This window comes from Populus nigra, chromosome 8 (assembly GCF_951802175.1).
Source record: "Populus nigra chromosome 8, ddPopNigr1.1, whole genome shotgun sequence".
NCBI classification, from domain to species: Eukaryota; Viridiplantae; Streptophyta; class Magnoliopsida; order Malpighiales; family Salicaceae; genus Populus; species Populus nigra.
The window spans coordinates 2,891,261-2,908,651 of NC_084859.1; the positions used below are offsets into that span (position 1 = coordinate 2,891,261).

Genomic DNA, 17,391 nt, shown 5'->3' on the forward strand with positions numbered 1-17,391 from the left:
ACATGCATAGAATATTTTGTTTCTAGTTAGTAGTGGTTTTGGCAATTTATTTTCAGTTGAGAGTTGAAAGAGTAATCACAACCGATTCAATGACCAATCCAAATCAGTTCCCTTCCTAATGGTTCTGGAATGACAAGTCGTGGCTGTTACATATTTAGCCCAAATAACTAATCAAATAGAAAGGCTGAGCTTAGAGACAGTACACTACAAATGAAGCACCCAATAGCTAGACATACAATCATAGCAAATTCATGTTCTGAAGTTGGAGAACTTGCAAAAACTAGCCACCACAAAATAGTAGTAAGTATCTATGCAGTCTTCGATGAAGAACAACCACCTGCGTCGCCAAAATGGATTGATGTAGAGAACTGCTGCAATTGTCATCACCACAACTGTGTAACATACACCGAAACTGATGTAGAAAAACTCCATGTCTATGAAACCATCATCTCCTTGTTCATCCTTAGGCCCTGGCTGTGACGACACTGCTTCCTCACTACAATTGTTTCGCAATGGGGGTCCACACATGAAAGGATTTCCTTTGTAACAGCTTTCATCGAAGGTCCCAAACTGATATTTTCTCTCAGGTGTCTTACCTGACAAGTTATTATATGCCACACTAAAAACTTCCAGTGTGGTAACTTCAGTAAGTTGTGGAGGGATGACACCATTCAAATTGTTGTAAGAAAGATCCAAACTCTCAATCTGCTTTAGGTTTGAGAATGTTGCAGGGATAGATCCAGTGAGATTGTTATGTGATAAGTTTAAGGACAGTATCTCACTTAAGTTTCCAAATTCTGGTGGGATTGCTCCTATGAAGTTGTTGTTGGAGAGATCAATACCAGACATGTAGCTGAGAACTTTCCCCTTGTATCCATAATACATATTTTTAGTTGTAAATTCTGTCACTTCTTCTGTAAAGTTAAGCAAAACAAAATTTCTCAGGTTGTACACACTATCCACTAGTGGTGGGCCTATTGTTTCATAATAAGCTTTTTCTGGCGTTGATACAATACCATATCCGACTCCCAATATCGCTTTCTGGTAACTTTCCTTGAAAGTAAGATTGCCTAAACAGGAGGGTAGTGGACCAGAGAGCTGGTTGTGTGAAACATCCAAAATGCTTAATTGTTCTAACAAGCATAACTGAATAGGGAGCTCACCATCAAAATGATTAGCCCTCAGAAGAAGAACACTCAATGATGAAAGATTGCGAATCCAATTTGGAATGGAGCCGGTGAAGCTGTTTTCTTGAAGATCCATTGTAACCAGGGAAGAGCTGTTATAAAATCCATATGTTAATGGACCACTCAATCCATTTTTGGATAGATGCACATGGGTTATTTGTGGTGGACTAAAACAAGATGGTATATATCCAGACAAGTTGTTCTCAGAAAAGTCCAAATATTCAAGCTGGTCAAACTTACAAAAGTCTCTTGGGATCGGACCCTTAAAATGGTTTCTGGACAAATCAATTACTCCAAGGTTCGAAAAATTAACGAAGCTCCTTGGAAGCATGCCTGAAAATTGATTGTTACTCAAATCTAATACATTCCATACTTTCCACCCATGTAATGGAAAATCTGATATCTTACCCCAAAAGTTGTTACCACTTAGGTAAAGAAAATTCAGGCGAGAATAATTGAACACCGAGGTCGGTATTTGCCCACCCAAATTGTTGTTTGACAGCTTGAGAACCCATATTGTTGTTAGTTGTTCTAGTTGTACTGTAGACAATTGATTGTTGGATAAATCTAAAAATGAAAGAGAGCTAATATTTCCTAAACAAGAAGGAATACAACCTGTGAATCCATTCTTAGCCATCCTTAAGGTCCATAGATTTTGAAAGATTAAACAAATATCTTTTGAAATTTGACCGTTCATGTTATTGTTGGAAATATCTAATTCGGCCAAATTCAAATATGGGTGATCTTGCAACTGTAAAGTACCAACAAAGGAGTTGTCGCTCAGATATAGTTGCTCCAATCGTGTATTGTTCTTAAGCAACCACGAAGGAAACATTCCGGTGATGTTGTTGTGGGAGAGATCAAGGGTTATTAAGTCGTATTGGTAATAGAGAAAGTCAGGAATATCTACATTGAATGCTTCTGATGTTGGCCTACTTGACAAGCGGAAAAAGACTAGTTGGAACTTGGGAATCAAATTATCAAAGGCAGCGGGTTCTGTTACTAGTCTGTTGTTCTCACTAGAGAAGAACTTGAGGCTTGAGTGGTTCAAGAAAGGCTTTATTGAAATGGGAACTTCAAAGAGGTTATTTGATAGTGAGAGGAATTCAAGGGATATGAGGTTGGTAAGAGGACCGGAGGCAATATTTCCAGTAAACTGGTTTTCAGAAACATCTAATAGTTGTAAAGATGACAAGTTCCCCAAACAATCTGGGAGTGAACCTCCTAAATTATTTCTAAAGAGATCTAACTGCTTCAGATTCTTCAATTCACACCAACCTGTACAATTTATCTTGAAACAGTCAAAATAGTGTTGGAAGAATCTTTTGTTGATGATGTAATTATAGGCGGATGGAGAGTTGTTAATTTACCTTGAGCAGGTAGGGTGCCATGGAGGTCACATTCACCAACAGACAAAACTTTAAGAGCAGGCAATGCTCCAATGTTCTGGAGAAAGTTTATTGGGAGAGAAGTATTATCTAGATGCAATTCTTCAAGGGTGCTTAAATTGAAGAAAGTTCCTGTGAAAAAGAAAGAAGAAGAGATATGATGAAAATTGTGGTAGTACAGAATAGCCATTCCATTCAATATTATTAATTAAGAATTTAAGAAACTAAACTATGATTAACCTTGACTTAAATTAGTATCCTTGAGAGAAAGGGTCTTCAGGGATGGCAATGAACGCAATGACTGCAGGAAGTCCAGCTTCCTTGAACCTATGATGTGTAGAATTGAAAACAGGCAATCAAGTAAGTAGTGAAATTAAGTGTTATCTTGATCGAGTTCTTAAAGCTATGATAAAGAACTGATACTTTTGTAGTGAGATGATTTTTTGATAGAAACAACAAATTGCCCAAATAATAGAAGATGCCAAGAGATATTCACAACTTTACCATTGACAGCCGTCGATCCTAGCAACATATTGCCTGATAAATTTAAAGACTTGAGGGATGAAAGTCCACTCAGATGTGATAAAATGCTGTCGTTGAATATATTATAGCTCAGGTCCAGGTTCTCGAGTTTCCCCAAATGTGATGATATGATCTCAAAACCTGCAAGGAGTTGTTTCTAAGAGTAAGTCATAATTATGAGCTCACGATATGCATAATATATAGAAACTAAAGATAATTAGAATTGATGAGATGTTGTTCAATTGATATATGATTCTCAAATTATACATAAAAAGAATGATATATGAACGCATATTTAATTATATAATAGATTAAGAAATAATTTATGGATAAGATCAAGAAACAATTTATGGATAAGATCAAAGCTCCATAGATATTAATCTTCATAGATGAAATTAAAGCGCAATCAAACATGATGAAATGCTATCGTTGATTTTTAAATATATATAAAGTCCTCAATTTTCTTGATTAAACAGAATGTAACTTACTATTGATAGATCCTGTCAGCTGATTGTTTGACAGATCCAAAGACTTGAGGGATGAAAATCCAGTTAGAGATGGAAAAATGCTATCGTTGCATTGATTCTCACTCAGGTCAAGGTTCTCCAGCTTTTTCAACCTTGATGACAAGACTTTGAAACCTGCATGATGTTCCTCAAAAGCATAGAAATGATAATTATAAAATAGGTTGTGCACGCTTCAAAGATTAAGATACAATTTTTAAATATCATTCTAATTTTGATCATTGGAAAAAAACAAAAAACAATTTACGGATATAAAGTCGCTAAAGATGGAAGCTAAGTTATGATAGACTTACAAAACAAGAATAATAATCGATCCATGTAAGTTTTAGAAACTTTTTCACGTTTTATTTCTTCTATGTCCAAATAATCCATTACCATTCACCACGACCATAAGGCAATATATCTTCCACCACAGAATAATATTTTGATTAAAAAAAGGTCCAAAATAATATAAAACCATGATTAAAAAGGAGAGGAAATAATAAATGGCTACAAACAAGAATTAAATATCAAATATGTGGGTTTTATGTTGTTCTCTTTATTGATAAAACAGTCGAGAGTTTTTCTAATAAAGAAATTGGCTGTCGAGAGTGATTTGTATTGGATAGTTTTTTTGATAGTTGTTATTAAATAGATATAAAGTCCTCATTTTTGTTGATAAAGAAACAATATAATTAAGAGAATGTCATGTGAAGCATTTAGGTAGGTAGAAACTGTGTATTATACAGTTGGAAAGGATCACAAGCAAGCTAATCGAGTTGGAAAATTATACAGTTGGAAAATTTTTCACCAATATATATAACTTGGAAAGGATCACAAGCAAGCTATAAAATATCATTTATATATGAATAAATAAGGTTAAGTTTATTTTCTAAAAAGAAAATTTAAAATTTTCTACCTTTTTGACTAAATAAATATTACTGGATAAACAAGGTCTAATCAGGTGAATATTTTTACCCGATCTAATCGAGTGATTTGTATGTTCTAAGTTTTCTTACCCATCATCCATTAATTGTTTTACCTAAAATGCTAAATAAAGTGATCATAATCTGGTCAAAGTCAGGTCCAATAAAAGCTTTGCTTAATAAAAAAGAGATAAAAATAAAATAAATTATATTTTTAGACCCAAACAACCATCTAATATTTCTGAAATTCACATATTACCTTTTTAATTTGCATGATTTGTTCGCATATACTAGTATTTATTTTTTTATAAAATAAACTCCTATATATCTATGGAATTTGGAAATAAATTTTTTTCTATCATTTATAAAAAAATCATTTAGTAAAACTCATTAACATGGTTACTAAACTTGGACTACCCCATAATTCTCAATTCGGGAGTAAATCTATTTTTTTTTTTTTACCATAGAACAATATTATTTCGGACCAAACATTGAATACGGGTTGACCACTAACATGTAAATTGATCTAACAACTTCATAACCGGGTTGATTCAACAACTATTAACATAAATAATAAAGGGCCTAGGCTCAACACAATAGAGAATACCTGATCCTGTCAACTCATTGTACGACAGATCCAAAGACTTGAGGGATGAAAATCCAGTTAGAGATGGAAAAACGGTATCGTTGTATTGATTCCCCCTTAGATGAAGGTTCTCCAGCTTTTTCAACCTTGATGACAAGACTTTGAGACCTGCATGATGTTCCTCAATAGCATATTGGAAGGAAATAATTAAATGCGTAGAAAGAAATGATATGAGAAGGAGAAAAGAAAAGGTTTCGAAGCTAAATAATTAAAAGGTTACCATAGAAGCTACCTCCTGATCCAGCTGTCAACTCATTATATGATAGATCTAAAGACCTGAGAATGGAAAGCCCATTGAAACATGACAAAATGCTTTTATCATTTTTATCAAATCGGTTATCACTCAGGTCAAGATTCCTCAGTTTTGATGATAGGACTTCGAAGCCTGCAAAAGAATCATCAAAGCATGATAATTGACATTAAACACCAACCAACCAACCTTCATTTATTTTATTATTATAATTAAGTGCACAAACATTCAACTAACCTTCATTCTCCAAGCAACCAACCAATCCATTAAATTCCAATTCAAGACTTTGCAATTCTTTAAAAGGCTGAAAGAAAGATGCGTTGAGAACCCAATCGCCCAAGCGGAAATCCCTTGCGTCCCAAAGAGAGAGTCGGACCACTCGCCTTGTAGTGTTATCACACTCGATCCTATGCCACTCACAACAATTACTACTGTCCACCCAATCTCTCAAGGAAACGCCATCTGGGTCCATCAAAGCTTTGATCTCCAAGAGACCAATCCTCTCTTCCTCCAAACACCCATAACAACTACCAGACCATTCGCCAACGAAAGCCAATAATGCTAGCAACATCCAAGCCCCCACTCTTTTCATCATCATCTACGTAGAATATTGTTGTTTGTTATGTGTCTTTGGGCAACCATAGAGGTCCTATTTATACTACAATTTTGGCCATTTCCATGATTTTATCTGCATATCTTATGCAGGTTCTATGTTTTGAGATTTGAATATTATTTTATTTCTTTTTGGAATATTCTTGGATTCGAATATTATTTTATTTTACTGTTTAGCACTTAGTCTATTTGCATTTAATTATATTTTGGTTACTAATTATCCAATTTTTAAAAAAATAAAAAATAAAAATTGTTGCAGCACTTCAATTTTTTTTATCGATATTCATGTTTAATTTCACGTAAGATCTTTTTGAATTTATAATTGTACTTTTCTCGTTATAATTTAGAATCATTTAGGACCTACTTGCATGGTGTCATCACTATCATATATATATATATATATATATATATATATATATATATATATATATATATATATATATATATATATAATTAAATACATAAATTATCAATAATAATAAACTCGGAATAATTATAAATTTTATCCTTGTGGATTGTGTGGATACAGTATTAATTATATACAAAAACTTCAAATATATATCTAAAAGAATGCTAAAAGTGACATTCTCTTGGGTGATCACTAGGGGTGTTCATTTTCAGTTCGGTTCGGTTTTTATCAAAAAAAATAACCAAATCTAAAAAAAAAATTTGAAAAAAAAAACCGAAACCTGGTCAAACCGACCGGGTTCGGTTCGGTTCGGTTTTTTAAGGGAAAAAACCGGTTCAAACTGATTTGGCTCGGTTTTCTTGGTTTTGGCTCGGTTTTTTCCGGTTTTGGCTCGGTTTTTTCCGGTTTGGCTCTGTTTCGGCTCGGTTTTTCCGGTTTTTTGGTTATAAAACCGAAACCGAACCGAACCGGCTGGTTTTTTTAAAATTTTAATCGGTTTAATCGGTTTTTTTTCACGGTTCGGTTTTTTCGGTTATTTTTTTTCCGGTTTTCTCGGTTTAATCGGTTTTTCAGTTTTTTTGAACACTCCTAGTGACCACCACAAGCCCATCTAAAACTCACAAGCCATATAAAAATCACACGACAGCCAATTACCTTATCTTGTGAGAAAAAAGATTTAAAAAAAAATGCATTTTCTTGGGTGTGCAGTGACTGCCAATCTTTCTCGTTATGACATTGAATGCTCTGTTAGAAGTTGCATGATGCTCTTCTCATGGGGAGCAAAAAATCAGTAGCCTCCGATGGAATCCTCATAAACCTTTCTGTGTGCTCTTCTAAGATATTAAAAATGTCAAACATACATCAATATTAAGAAAAACAATAAAAAAAGAATGCTATACAAATGGAGCTTCCAACAAAAAGATATGGGAAAAAAATGATTAGTTAATTCAAAACAGCAGCAGTAAGTAATAATTGCAAAACACGATACCGAAACCAAATTGAAAAGTGAGCAAAATACAAAACTGGTTACATGTATCAAAAGGAACTGGATCCAATTTCTACACCACTGTATGTCCCTTTTGTTCAGTCTATGTTTGGTGCAATCACCTAAGGCTAGAAACAAAAACAGCGCCTTAGTCTATGTTTGGTGCATTTTTTCCACGAGATGGGTTCGTGGAAAAACTTTGGTTTAATTGGGAATGCTGTTATTGGTTAGAAACTTTTTAATTAAAATAAATTTGATTATTTGATTGGAAAAATCCTTAAATATTATTAACACATGAAATCAATTTATTCTCTTAAGAAAAAAATATTGTAACCATATAGGTAATTTATTTATATATTTTATTGAAATATTAAATAGTTTTAAATCTTGTGGTATATTGCCGTCATGCATTTTTTTCCCTCAAGATGGGTTCGATAGACAATCACCATCATGCATTTATGAGTCCCAGAGACCATTGGCATCTGTAGCGTTGCCTTTCCTCAAGACCATTTCCATCATGCATTTATGAGTTGGTGAGACCATTTCCATCTGCCCATTGGTCCCTGAGGCCGTTGCCATCATGCATTTTTCCACAAGATGGGTTCGTGGAAAAACTTTTGTTTAATTGGGAATGCTGTTATTGTAACCATATAAGTAATTTATTTATTTATTTTAATGAAATATAAAATAGTTTTAAATCTTGTGGTATATTTCTTGTCTTTAAGAGCTATGAACTTATATCTCAAAACTTCAAAACTAATATAAAGATATTAAGTGATCATTGAGTGTGTGTATGTGTGTGTGTATAATCCTTTTGAAAACGAAAAGGATTTTGATGGAGATCAGGACATTGCACCAAATTATCCACAAGATGGGTCGGTGATACCATTGTCATCATGTAATTTTTCCCACGAGATGGGGCCGTACGCTTGGGGCTCTAAAAGCTATGGTTTTTAATTTCATTATGCACATATCTAGAATGGCAGGTATCTTTTATTTCAATTTAGAAAATGGAATAAATTAGAAGATATTTCATCTAACTTAAAATCTTATCTTATATGAATTTCACCTAAATTCTGGCTGGAATGTTTAGGTTATATTCTAACTATCCTATTATGGGCAAATAATATTTTGTTTTGCTTTTATAAAAAATTAAAATATAGTTTAGTTTTATAGTATCAATCATGTCTCTCAATCCGATAGTTGGATTAAAGTAAAATTTTACGAGGAATCTCTTGACATATATATATTTATATCGCAAATTAAAATTTTAGGGCAATTAAATTTAGAAAGACTTTGTAAGATTGTCGATGACATTTTCATAGTTTTATTCAAATTCATAATTTTGTTTTGAAAGGTCATTTTTTATGTCTTTTTTATATTGATTTTTTTAAAATTTCATTATTCAACAATAGGTTTATTGAAAATTGAGATTCATAATTTGTTTTGATTTATTTTATTTGGGGTTATTATAGTCTCATGACCCGGGTCACAGATTTAAAGGTTAATCCAGATTGTCCCGGATTGATCGATCCAATATGTTGTTGTTTCGATACTTTTTAAAAAAAATATGTCATCTTGAATTTTTTGAAGTAAAACTATATTTTTACCAACCGTCCAGACAATCTTTAAGCCCATCGAATCGATCAAGTTATATCGATTAACTCTTATTTTTTTACTTATATTTGAAATTTAAATTGCATAATTTCAAGTTAGCTTATCTTGAAATTTGAATTGAAATTATGTTTGTTAAAAGATTAATGCTAGGCAGCTCATTTCCTGCCCTAATAAAGCTCAAGGTCTATTTAGAATTAGGCTTGTTTGAGATTGTGATAGCGGTTGCGGTTTAAAGTATTTTTCGTTTAGAAATGCATCAAGATGATTTTTTTATTTTTTTAAAATTATTTTTGATATCTGCGCATCAAAACGATCTAAAAATACTAAAAATATTAATTTAAAATAAAAAACAAATTTCAAAATGTTTGGGAACACGGGTTGGACTGCGTTCCCAAACATGTACGTAGGCATATACCCAATCCAAGCACCGTAAATCATTTTTTATACGTGGGGATGGGTTTGTTAGCTTGATATGATAGATAAAAAAATTGAAAGATGATGAAATTAAAAAAAATATATAATTTTATAAATTATTTTAAATAAAATAAATATCAATTAAAAGAATAAAAATCAAATCCGATAGATAAAAAATTTCAATTAAAAAAAATAAAATAAAAGTAAATGAGGATCAAAATTGATATAAAAATCAAATTATAAGATATAAAATTCAAAACAAAATAAAAATAATTTTTTTCTAAAAGATATTCAGATTAAAAGCATTACAAAAAGAATGCCTCCTTGTTTCTTCCTTTTCAACAACTTGATTAGTTTAATTAGTATCATATTGGTTCTACATCGAAGAAAATAGAAAACATATTTAGTAATAATCATACCACCACAACATATATTATTACATTACCAATATTATTATAATCATTACATCATCATCACTGGAACAATTACTCTTCTTACTTACACTTTCATCGCTTCAACCTCTTTATATGAAGTCACCGTAGCAATTAAATGCCTCTTGATCAATCATAATTAAATTACTCCAATAATATCGTTTTTTATTCTTTTACATGAAGTCTTAATTAATTAATTTATTTATATAGGTGGTTATGAGTTACAGAAATTGAGCAATTTGGAGTATATTGGAGCATGAGAATTAATCGTTTCGATAACAGTATTGTATCATTTATAGAGGGATTTCCACCTCTTAAATCACTATATTTAGATTATAATAGACCGGAAGGGTTAATAGATTTAAAATGTTAGTTTTTTTATATACGTATTTTTTCTCTATTAAATTTAATTTCAAAAGAACACAATTTTTGTTTTGTAATTAATTAATTAATAATATTTTTATAAATATCAAGAATTTTTAGCAACTTGAAGGCCTTGAGTTTGAGCAGCAACAATATTAACGAATTGGTAGCCTCAAGAGGTAATTAGTAACACATTCACATTACCTATCTAGTAGCGAATATAATATTTGAGCCCATCCATACAATATTAATTATTTTTGCTTTTGAAATTAATTATTTTTGTTCTCTAGATGAAAACTTTCTTCAAAACTTTTGATCACTGTCTTCTCTAAAACAACTGTTTTTGCAAAGACTAGTAACATTGTATATTTTGGAGGTAAATTAGCAAATTTAAACTCTACTATTACTTATCATTGACCATTCTACTTTTTTAAATTCATAACATCAATTAAATCTCAAATTTAAAAATCAACTCATGAATTGAAATCTTTATTATTCTAATTAAAAGTCTACCATCCATTTAATATGAATAATATTCCAATTCAATTTTGGCCCTCTCTCAACACCATTTCGGTATAATGTAAATAGAATAATAATAACCATGAGGGGTGTAGCTCAACTGGTGAGGTTCTGAGAGTGCTCTCTAGAGATCACTAATTTGAATGCCACAAACCTCAGATCATGGGATTTGAAGAAGAAATGTTCAGAGTTAGCATTGCTTTCTCAGTAAAATACACAACATGAGCTTCAGGTAAGGGCTCTACCCTTACCTTTTTGATATGTTTTTGGCATTCTTGTAAATGTTATATTGCGAATTGTTTATATATAAGGGCTCGTTATTGGAAATTCAATATTAAATGAAAAATGCATTCAAAGGCAGAAAAATTGAGATCAAATCAGGTTAGGATGTTTATATCTATATGTCTTTGGGGTAGGATTATTATATGCATTATATATGCCTTCGAGGAAAGAGAAAGATATGATACATATTATGCTTTCACGGCAAGACTATTACATGTATTATGCCTCCAGGATAGTGAAGAATATATCTTAATTACAAGCTATGCTTTCAGGGAGGGAGAAAAGTATCATATAAAATATATGCTTTTAGGGTGGAAAAGATGATATGACAATATATATAAGCTTTAATAACAAAATGTAGTGGTCAGGGTTTGAAAGTAATAATAAACATAACAAAATGTAAAAGACTAAATGAATGGTTTAGAATATGGGATAAAACCAATAATTTTATAAAATTATATGTCTTCTAGGTTCCTCTTATTTCGACACCAAACTCTAGCTTTTCTAGTTTATTATAATAGGTTGTTATTTTGTAAAACTTTAACTATGTTTATTTTCTACACTTTAATTAAAAATAAAATTTGGATTGTAAGAGAGACATTATCTCTTTTTATATATATATATATATGTATATGATAATTAAATATGTTATTGATAAAATTAATGGATAGTGAGTTTGAGGACACATTTATGTGAGTATTGGTTGCATAAAAAAACAAATCATAAAACTTGATAATAATTCACTAAATAACTCTTAATTATTCATCAAACCAATCTGAAAAGGATAGCATAATGAAATCCTTTCTCAATAGCGCTATCCATTGCCCACCATATTCAATTGAACCTAGAATTTACTAAAATACCACCCGCATTATTTACCGAATCAACTGTAAACCAGTTAACTGTTGGTGTATTCCATAATGCACAAACAAATCTATCTGCAGTTGCAGCAGAACTGTAAGTTATAATATAACGAAGAATCCCTTTTCTGATTCTAGAATCCAGCGAACCTGGTGATTCCACCTCACGTTCATCCTCCACCCGCTGAAGACTGCCATTGAAAGAGAAAAGCTCCACCTTTGGGTGTAAACTGGATTGATTGCATCCCATCTGAATCACGTGGGCTTAATTAATGGAAGGAACGAACAATTGTCGGTTTTAAAAGTTTGGTTTGTAACAATCATTGTAATTTCAAATTTCCATGCTCCTTCCATTTAAGCAAGTAATAACAACAAAGAATTTGTTTAAATCTCAGTATTGTTTTAAATTTTATGTAAGATAGTACAGTTTCATTTAAAAAATGAGAAAGAACAATAAAAATCCTCAAATTCTACCACCTTCAATTCTCATTCATCAACAATCATCAATCTATGGTGCTAGTTGGAAATGGAAAGAGGATTAAATTCTGGCTTGATGATTGGACATCTTCTGGTAGCTTGGCAGATCAGTTTCCTGCACTTTTCCGGTTAACCAATGATAAAGACGCAAGCCTTGATAAGATGGGGATGTGGGATGGTCATGCTTGGTTCTGGTTATTCACCTGGATTAGACCCTTGCGAGGTAGAAACTCTGGACTTCTAGACCAAATGACTGTTATTCTTTCGAGAGTGCATCTGGACAAAGATGCAGAAGATAGACTAGTTTGGAAAGCAAACCCCTCTGGTAGATTCTCGGTCAAATCTCTATGTGGGTTGTTAAGTCCCAAACCCCTTATAGACACTAGCTTCTCTTTTGCTGGGATTTGGAGAGGAATCGTCCCTCCTAAAGTTGAAGTATTCTGCTGGATGGCTATCATAAAAAAAATTAACACTCGTAGTATGTTGGTCAGAAGAGGTATATTGGACATCTCCGCTGCTGCTTGTCCCATTTGCTTAGATGAGGAAGAATCAGTAGATCATATCCTTCTACATTGTCACAAACATTGGATAATTTGGTCTAAAATAATCAATTGGTGGGGCTTATCGTGGTGTTGCCCACAGAACTTGGCAACCCTTTTCTCTCAGTGGGATTCTATGGTTTATGGAAAATTTCAGAAAAAAGCTTGGTTGATGCTGTTCTTTTCAGTGACATGGTCTCTTTGGCTTCACCGTAATGATGTGATATTCAAGCAGACAAAACCGAATTATGATACTTTGTTTTTCCTTATTATTACTCGTCTCTGCTTATGGCTAAAGGCTATAGAACCTGAGTTCTCTTATTCAGCTTCAGATTTAATAAGGTCGGCGGAAAGGCTGTTACGATGGACTAATTATAAAAAACAAAGGGCAGTTGTTGTGTGGTCTCCCCCTATCACTAATAGCTTAAAATGGAATGTGGATGGCTCCTCTCTTGGGAAGCCGGGCCCCTCAGGTATAGGCGGAGTTTTGCGTAATCATAATGGGATTCTTCTTGGTATTTTCTCGATGTCAGCTGGGATTTTAGACTCCAATGTAGCCGAACTGAAAGCGGTTGTCAAAGCTATTGAATTATCGGCCACTAATTGCCATCTGCACCATAAACACATTATTATTGAATCTGACTCTGCCAATGTCATTAGATGGATGAATAATCCTTATAATAGGCCTTGGCTACATCATAATCTTTTCTCCTCTATTCAGAGATTAGCTTCATGCTTTGGTTCAATCACTTTCACTCATTCTTTTCGTGAGAGTAATCACATGGCAGATCACATGGCTAAACAGGGAGTGTTTAGAAACACTGAATTTGTCGCTTGGCTCTAAACTTTGCTGCATATGCGGGTTTCGTTTTCTTTCAACTCTGGATCAAGGTGAAATTCTCTTAGCAATGCTTCCTGGTGTGGCATCAATTCCGCGTATTTAGCTATTTTTGTGTTGTTTTTGCTTCAATTCTGCTTCTTTTAGCTGCTATTTGTATTTTTGTTTCTTGGTTTGTGGACAATTTTTCATAGTTCTGCTAATCTTGACCTGTAAGCAGATTTTTGTATGTTTTCTATGTCCTCCCCGCCAGATCTTGGCATTTTCTAATACAATATTATACTTCTCAAAAAAAAACAACAGCATACGTTCAAACAAGTGATCAATAGTGTTGATGAAAAATAAATCAATAGTGATCAAGTGACGAGGACTAGAGTAAGATTGGCGCCATTGTAAGCTTGACAAGCTTTGCCTACTCTAACTGCAACGAAAGATTCAGTGCCTAATCTCTGGACGGAGAAGGGGACGCCCTTGTTATGTACACGGTTGCTCTGAATGGTTCGATGATGCTCATTTTAAACATATCATGTCAAGGTTATCAATTTCATTCCAGTTAGTGTTTCATTTTTTTAATTGAAACGGTATGTTTTGGTTTTAGAACATTTCAGTGTGTTGTTTTAGGGTTATATTGTTCACACACACACACACACACACACACACACACACACACACATATATATATATATATATATATATATATTAACTCAATAAACATAATTTAAATTTAAATTTAAAGATAAATCAACTTGAAATTATACAATTTAAATTTCAAACACAAATAAAAAAGTGAGAGTTATACCGATATGATTCGATCGACTATACGGGTCCAAAGACAACCTAAACGACTGAAAAGAATATAGTTTGACTCAAAAAAGTCTAAGATGACATTTAAAAAAAAATATTGAGATGACAATATATTGGATCAACCCGAATCAACTCGATCGGGTTAACCTTCTAAATTCATAATCCAGATTATACAAGACAGGGGGAGGCTAGTGGGATGGTCCATGAGACCATTGCCCCGTAAGCTTGGGAATGGATAATATGCTTTAATTTCAATTTAGTTTAGAAAAATAAATAAATTAAAAGCTTAAGCATAAAAAAACAAATCTCAAGTGTAAGAATGCAACCACCGATTAATTAATGGACAAAGAACCTTAGATTAATATATGACGCATCTTTCAATGGAAATGTAAATTCTTTACTAGAATATCATATATTTTTTTGTATTTGTTTTCTGGTTATATTTAATTTTTCATCAGTATTCCTAACATAAATTGCTACGTATTTCAAATCTTGAAGGATTGAAAGATGGAAAACAGGAAAGAAAGAGAGATAAGGCAATTCAAAAATAGAAGAAGAAAGAGCAATAGTGAAAAAAAGGGAAGAGAACAAAAGTAGAGCAGTTTTTATTAACTATATAAGTTAATTTTATAATTACTAATATTAAATTCAAAATATGTACATATTGCAAATATGTAAACATATCAATTGGTTTAAAAGAAACGACTTTTATAAACATATATGGCTTAACAATATTAATCAACTGATCTTAATATTTTTCATTTTATATATATTAACTCTTAATATCTTTCATTTTATATATATTAAAAGTAAATATTAAAACCTATTAATTATATTAATTTGTGAAGGTATTTATTCGGATGCGAAATATATTTCTAATTTTTTATGCAACAGTACACGAAATAATGTCAGAATAAATTTGTATGATGTAATAATATCTGTTTATTTTTGTATTTTTAAAAAGATATTTTTTTAAATAGATAACTTTTGAATTATCAAGTAGTGAAACACAAAAAAAAAATGAAGAAAATGAAGAATAATCAAAGTGGTGCGGGTCCACATCAATTTTTGTTCATGTTTTTGGTAATATTAATCTCTTTATCTATTTATAGCCGTAGAAAAGAACATCACCTACTGTGTTTCTTGTCTCTTTTTATCTGGAAGATAAGGTTTGTGAACCTTCGAGTGCCACTCATTTTAGTACACAGACTAGATATTTGACCATAGCTTCACTGCCAGTTAATTGTTTTTTCAATTAAAAAAATTTATATATAGATTTCTTCAACATATTTTTTATTTAAAACTTTTTTAAGTAAAAATCAAAAACTTTATACACAAATGTAGTCAAATAAATCAAGAATTATGTGTGTTGATAAGTGAAAAAAACCATAAACAATGACTCAAAATAAAAACTGGAAAAATCAAAAGACAGGTATAAATCAAGATATTTTTTTTTATCAAATGAAAATTAAGATATTTAATTTTACAAGACGTGACATTTACGCAGTTGTGTTTTCTAAATTTTCTAATTAAAATAATTATTTTATTCGATCAAATGATAATAAAAATAGACAAACAAATTATAAATTGATTAAATAAAATAAAAGGAGAAAAAATAATATATAAGGCTACACATATTAGAAATATTTTTTGAAAATATTTTTTTTTAAAAAATAAAATTCTTCCATACAAAAGATTTTTATAAGTATAAAAAAGAATTTTTTAATTTATTCAGTTTTTTAAATAAAGTTAATCTATCGCAAGAGTACACGAAATAAGTATTTTGCCGTCATGCATTTTTTTCCTCAAGACCATTTCCATCATGCATTTATGAGTTGGTGAGACCATTTCCATCTGCACTTTGGTCCCTGAGACCGTTGCCATCATGCATTTTTCCTCGAGGAGAGGCCGTGAGACCTCTTCCAACCATCATGCATTTTTTCCACGAGATGGGGCCGTACGCTCGGGGCTCTAAAAGCTATGGTTTTTAATTTTATTATGTCACGTCTATTATTTCAATTTAAAAAACTGAATAAATTTAAAGATGTTTCATCTAGTTTAAAATCTTATCTCTAAATTTAAAGATATTTCATCTAGTTTATATAACAACTTAAAATTTTAGAACAATCAGAGTTTAAAAAGACTTTACGAAATTGCTGATGATATTTTTATAATTTAATTTAAATTCAGAATTTTTTTCCATCAATATTCCTAACATAAATTGCTACGCATTTTGAATCTTAAAGAATTGAAAGATGGAAAAAAGATAAGAAAGAGAGACCCAACAGTTCAAAAGAAAAAAAAAAAAACAAAAGATAAAGAAAGAAAAGAGAACAAAAATGGAGCAGTTTTTATTAACTATATAAATTTTATAATTACTAATATTAAATTTAAAATATGTACATATTGCAAATATGTAAACATATCATGTGGTTTAAAAGAAATGACTTTTATAAACATATATGGCTTAACAATATTAATCAACTCTTAATATCTTTCATTTTATATATATTAAAAGTAAATATTAAAACCTATTATATTAATTTGTGAAGGTATTTACTTGGATGAGAATTATATTTCTAATTTTTTATTAAAAAAGTTCTATATACTACACCTAGCTTAAGAAAATCATGTTCATTAGGATCATAGAGTAAAAGAAAGAAAAAATTGAATTGCATAAAAGTATCACTATAAGTGTTATTCTCTGAAAATATCTTCATATCTTCGTTCCTTGATAAAAGTCCCTAAACTACTATATGTCTCTAACATAGCTATTAAACACGACTCGGTGAGGGTTGTTTGTTTGTTTAGATGAGGGT

The 17,391-nt window shown here is 31.4% G+C and overlaps 2 protein-coding genes across 6 annotated transcripts in view; one reads left to right on the top strand and one right to left on the bottom strand.

The window, feature by feature from the left end:
- The window catches only part of LOC133701741 (mediator of RNA polymerase II transcription subunit 15a), a 124,324-nt gene that overhangs the window by 83,803 nt on the left and 23,130 nt on the right, over window positions 1-17,391 (top strand). The window lies entirely within an intron of this gene.
- LOC133701734 (cuscuta receptor 1-like) lies at window positions 86-6,080 on the bottom strand. 3 transcript variants are annotated; one of them, XM_062125783.1, is made up of 8 exons: window positions 5,660-6,080; window positions 5,405-5,557; window positions 5,134-5,280; window positions 3,586-3,738; window positions 3,080-3,238; window positions 2,816-2,902; window positions 2,558-2,707; window positions 86-2,465 (listed from the first exon to the last, which is right to left on the bottom strand). In XM_062125783.1, the coding sequence occupies exons 1-8, from the start codon at window positions 6,018-6,020 to the stop codon at window positions 250-252; spliced, it is 3,426 nt and encodes a 1,141-aa protein (XP_061981767.1). In that variant the 5' UTR covers window positions 6,021-6,080; the 3' UTR covers window positions 86-249. The 3 variants fall into 3 exon arrangements, with proteins under 3 accessions (XP_061981767.1, XP_061981766.1, XP_061981768.1); XM_062125782.1 differs by having other exon boundaries at window positions 5,393-5,557; XM_062125784.1 differs by lacking the exon at window positions 5,660-6,080 and adding an exon at window positions 3,915-4,024 and having other exon boundaries at window positions 5,134-5,532.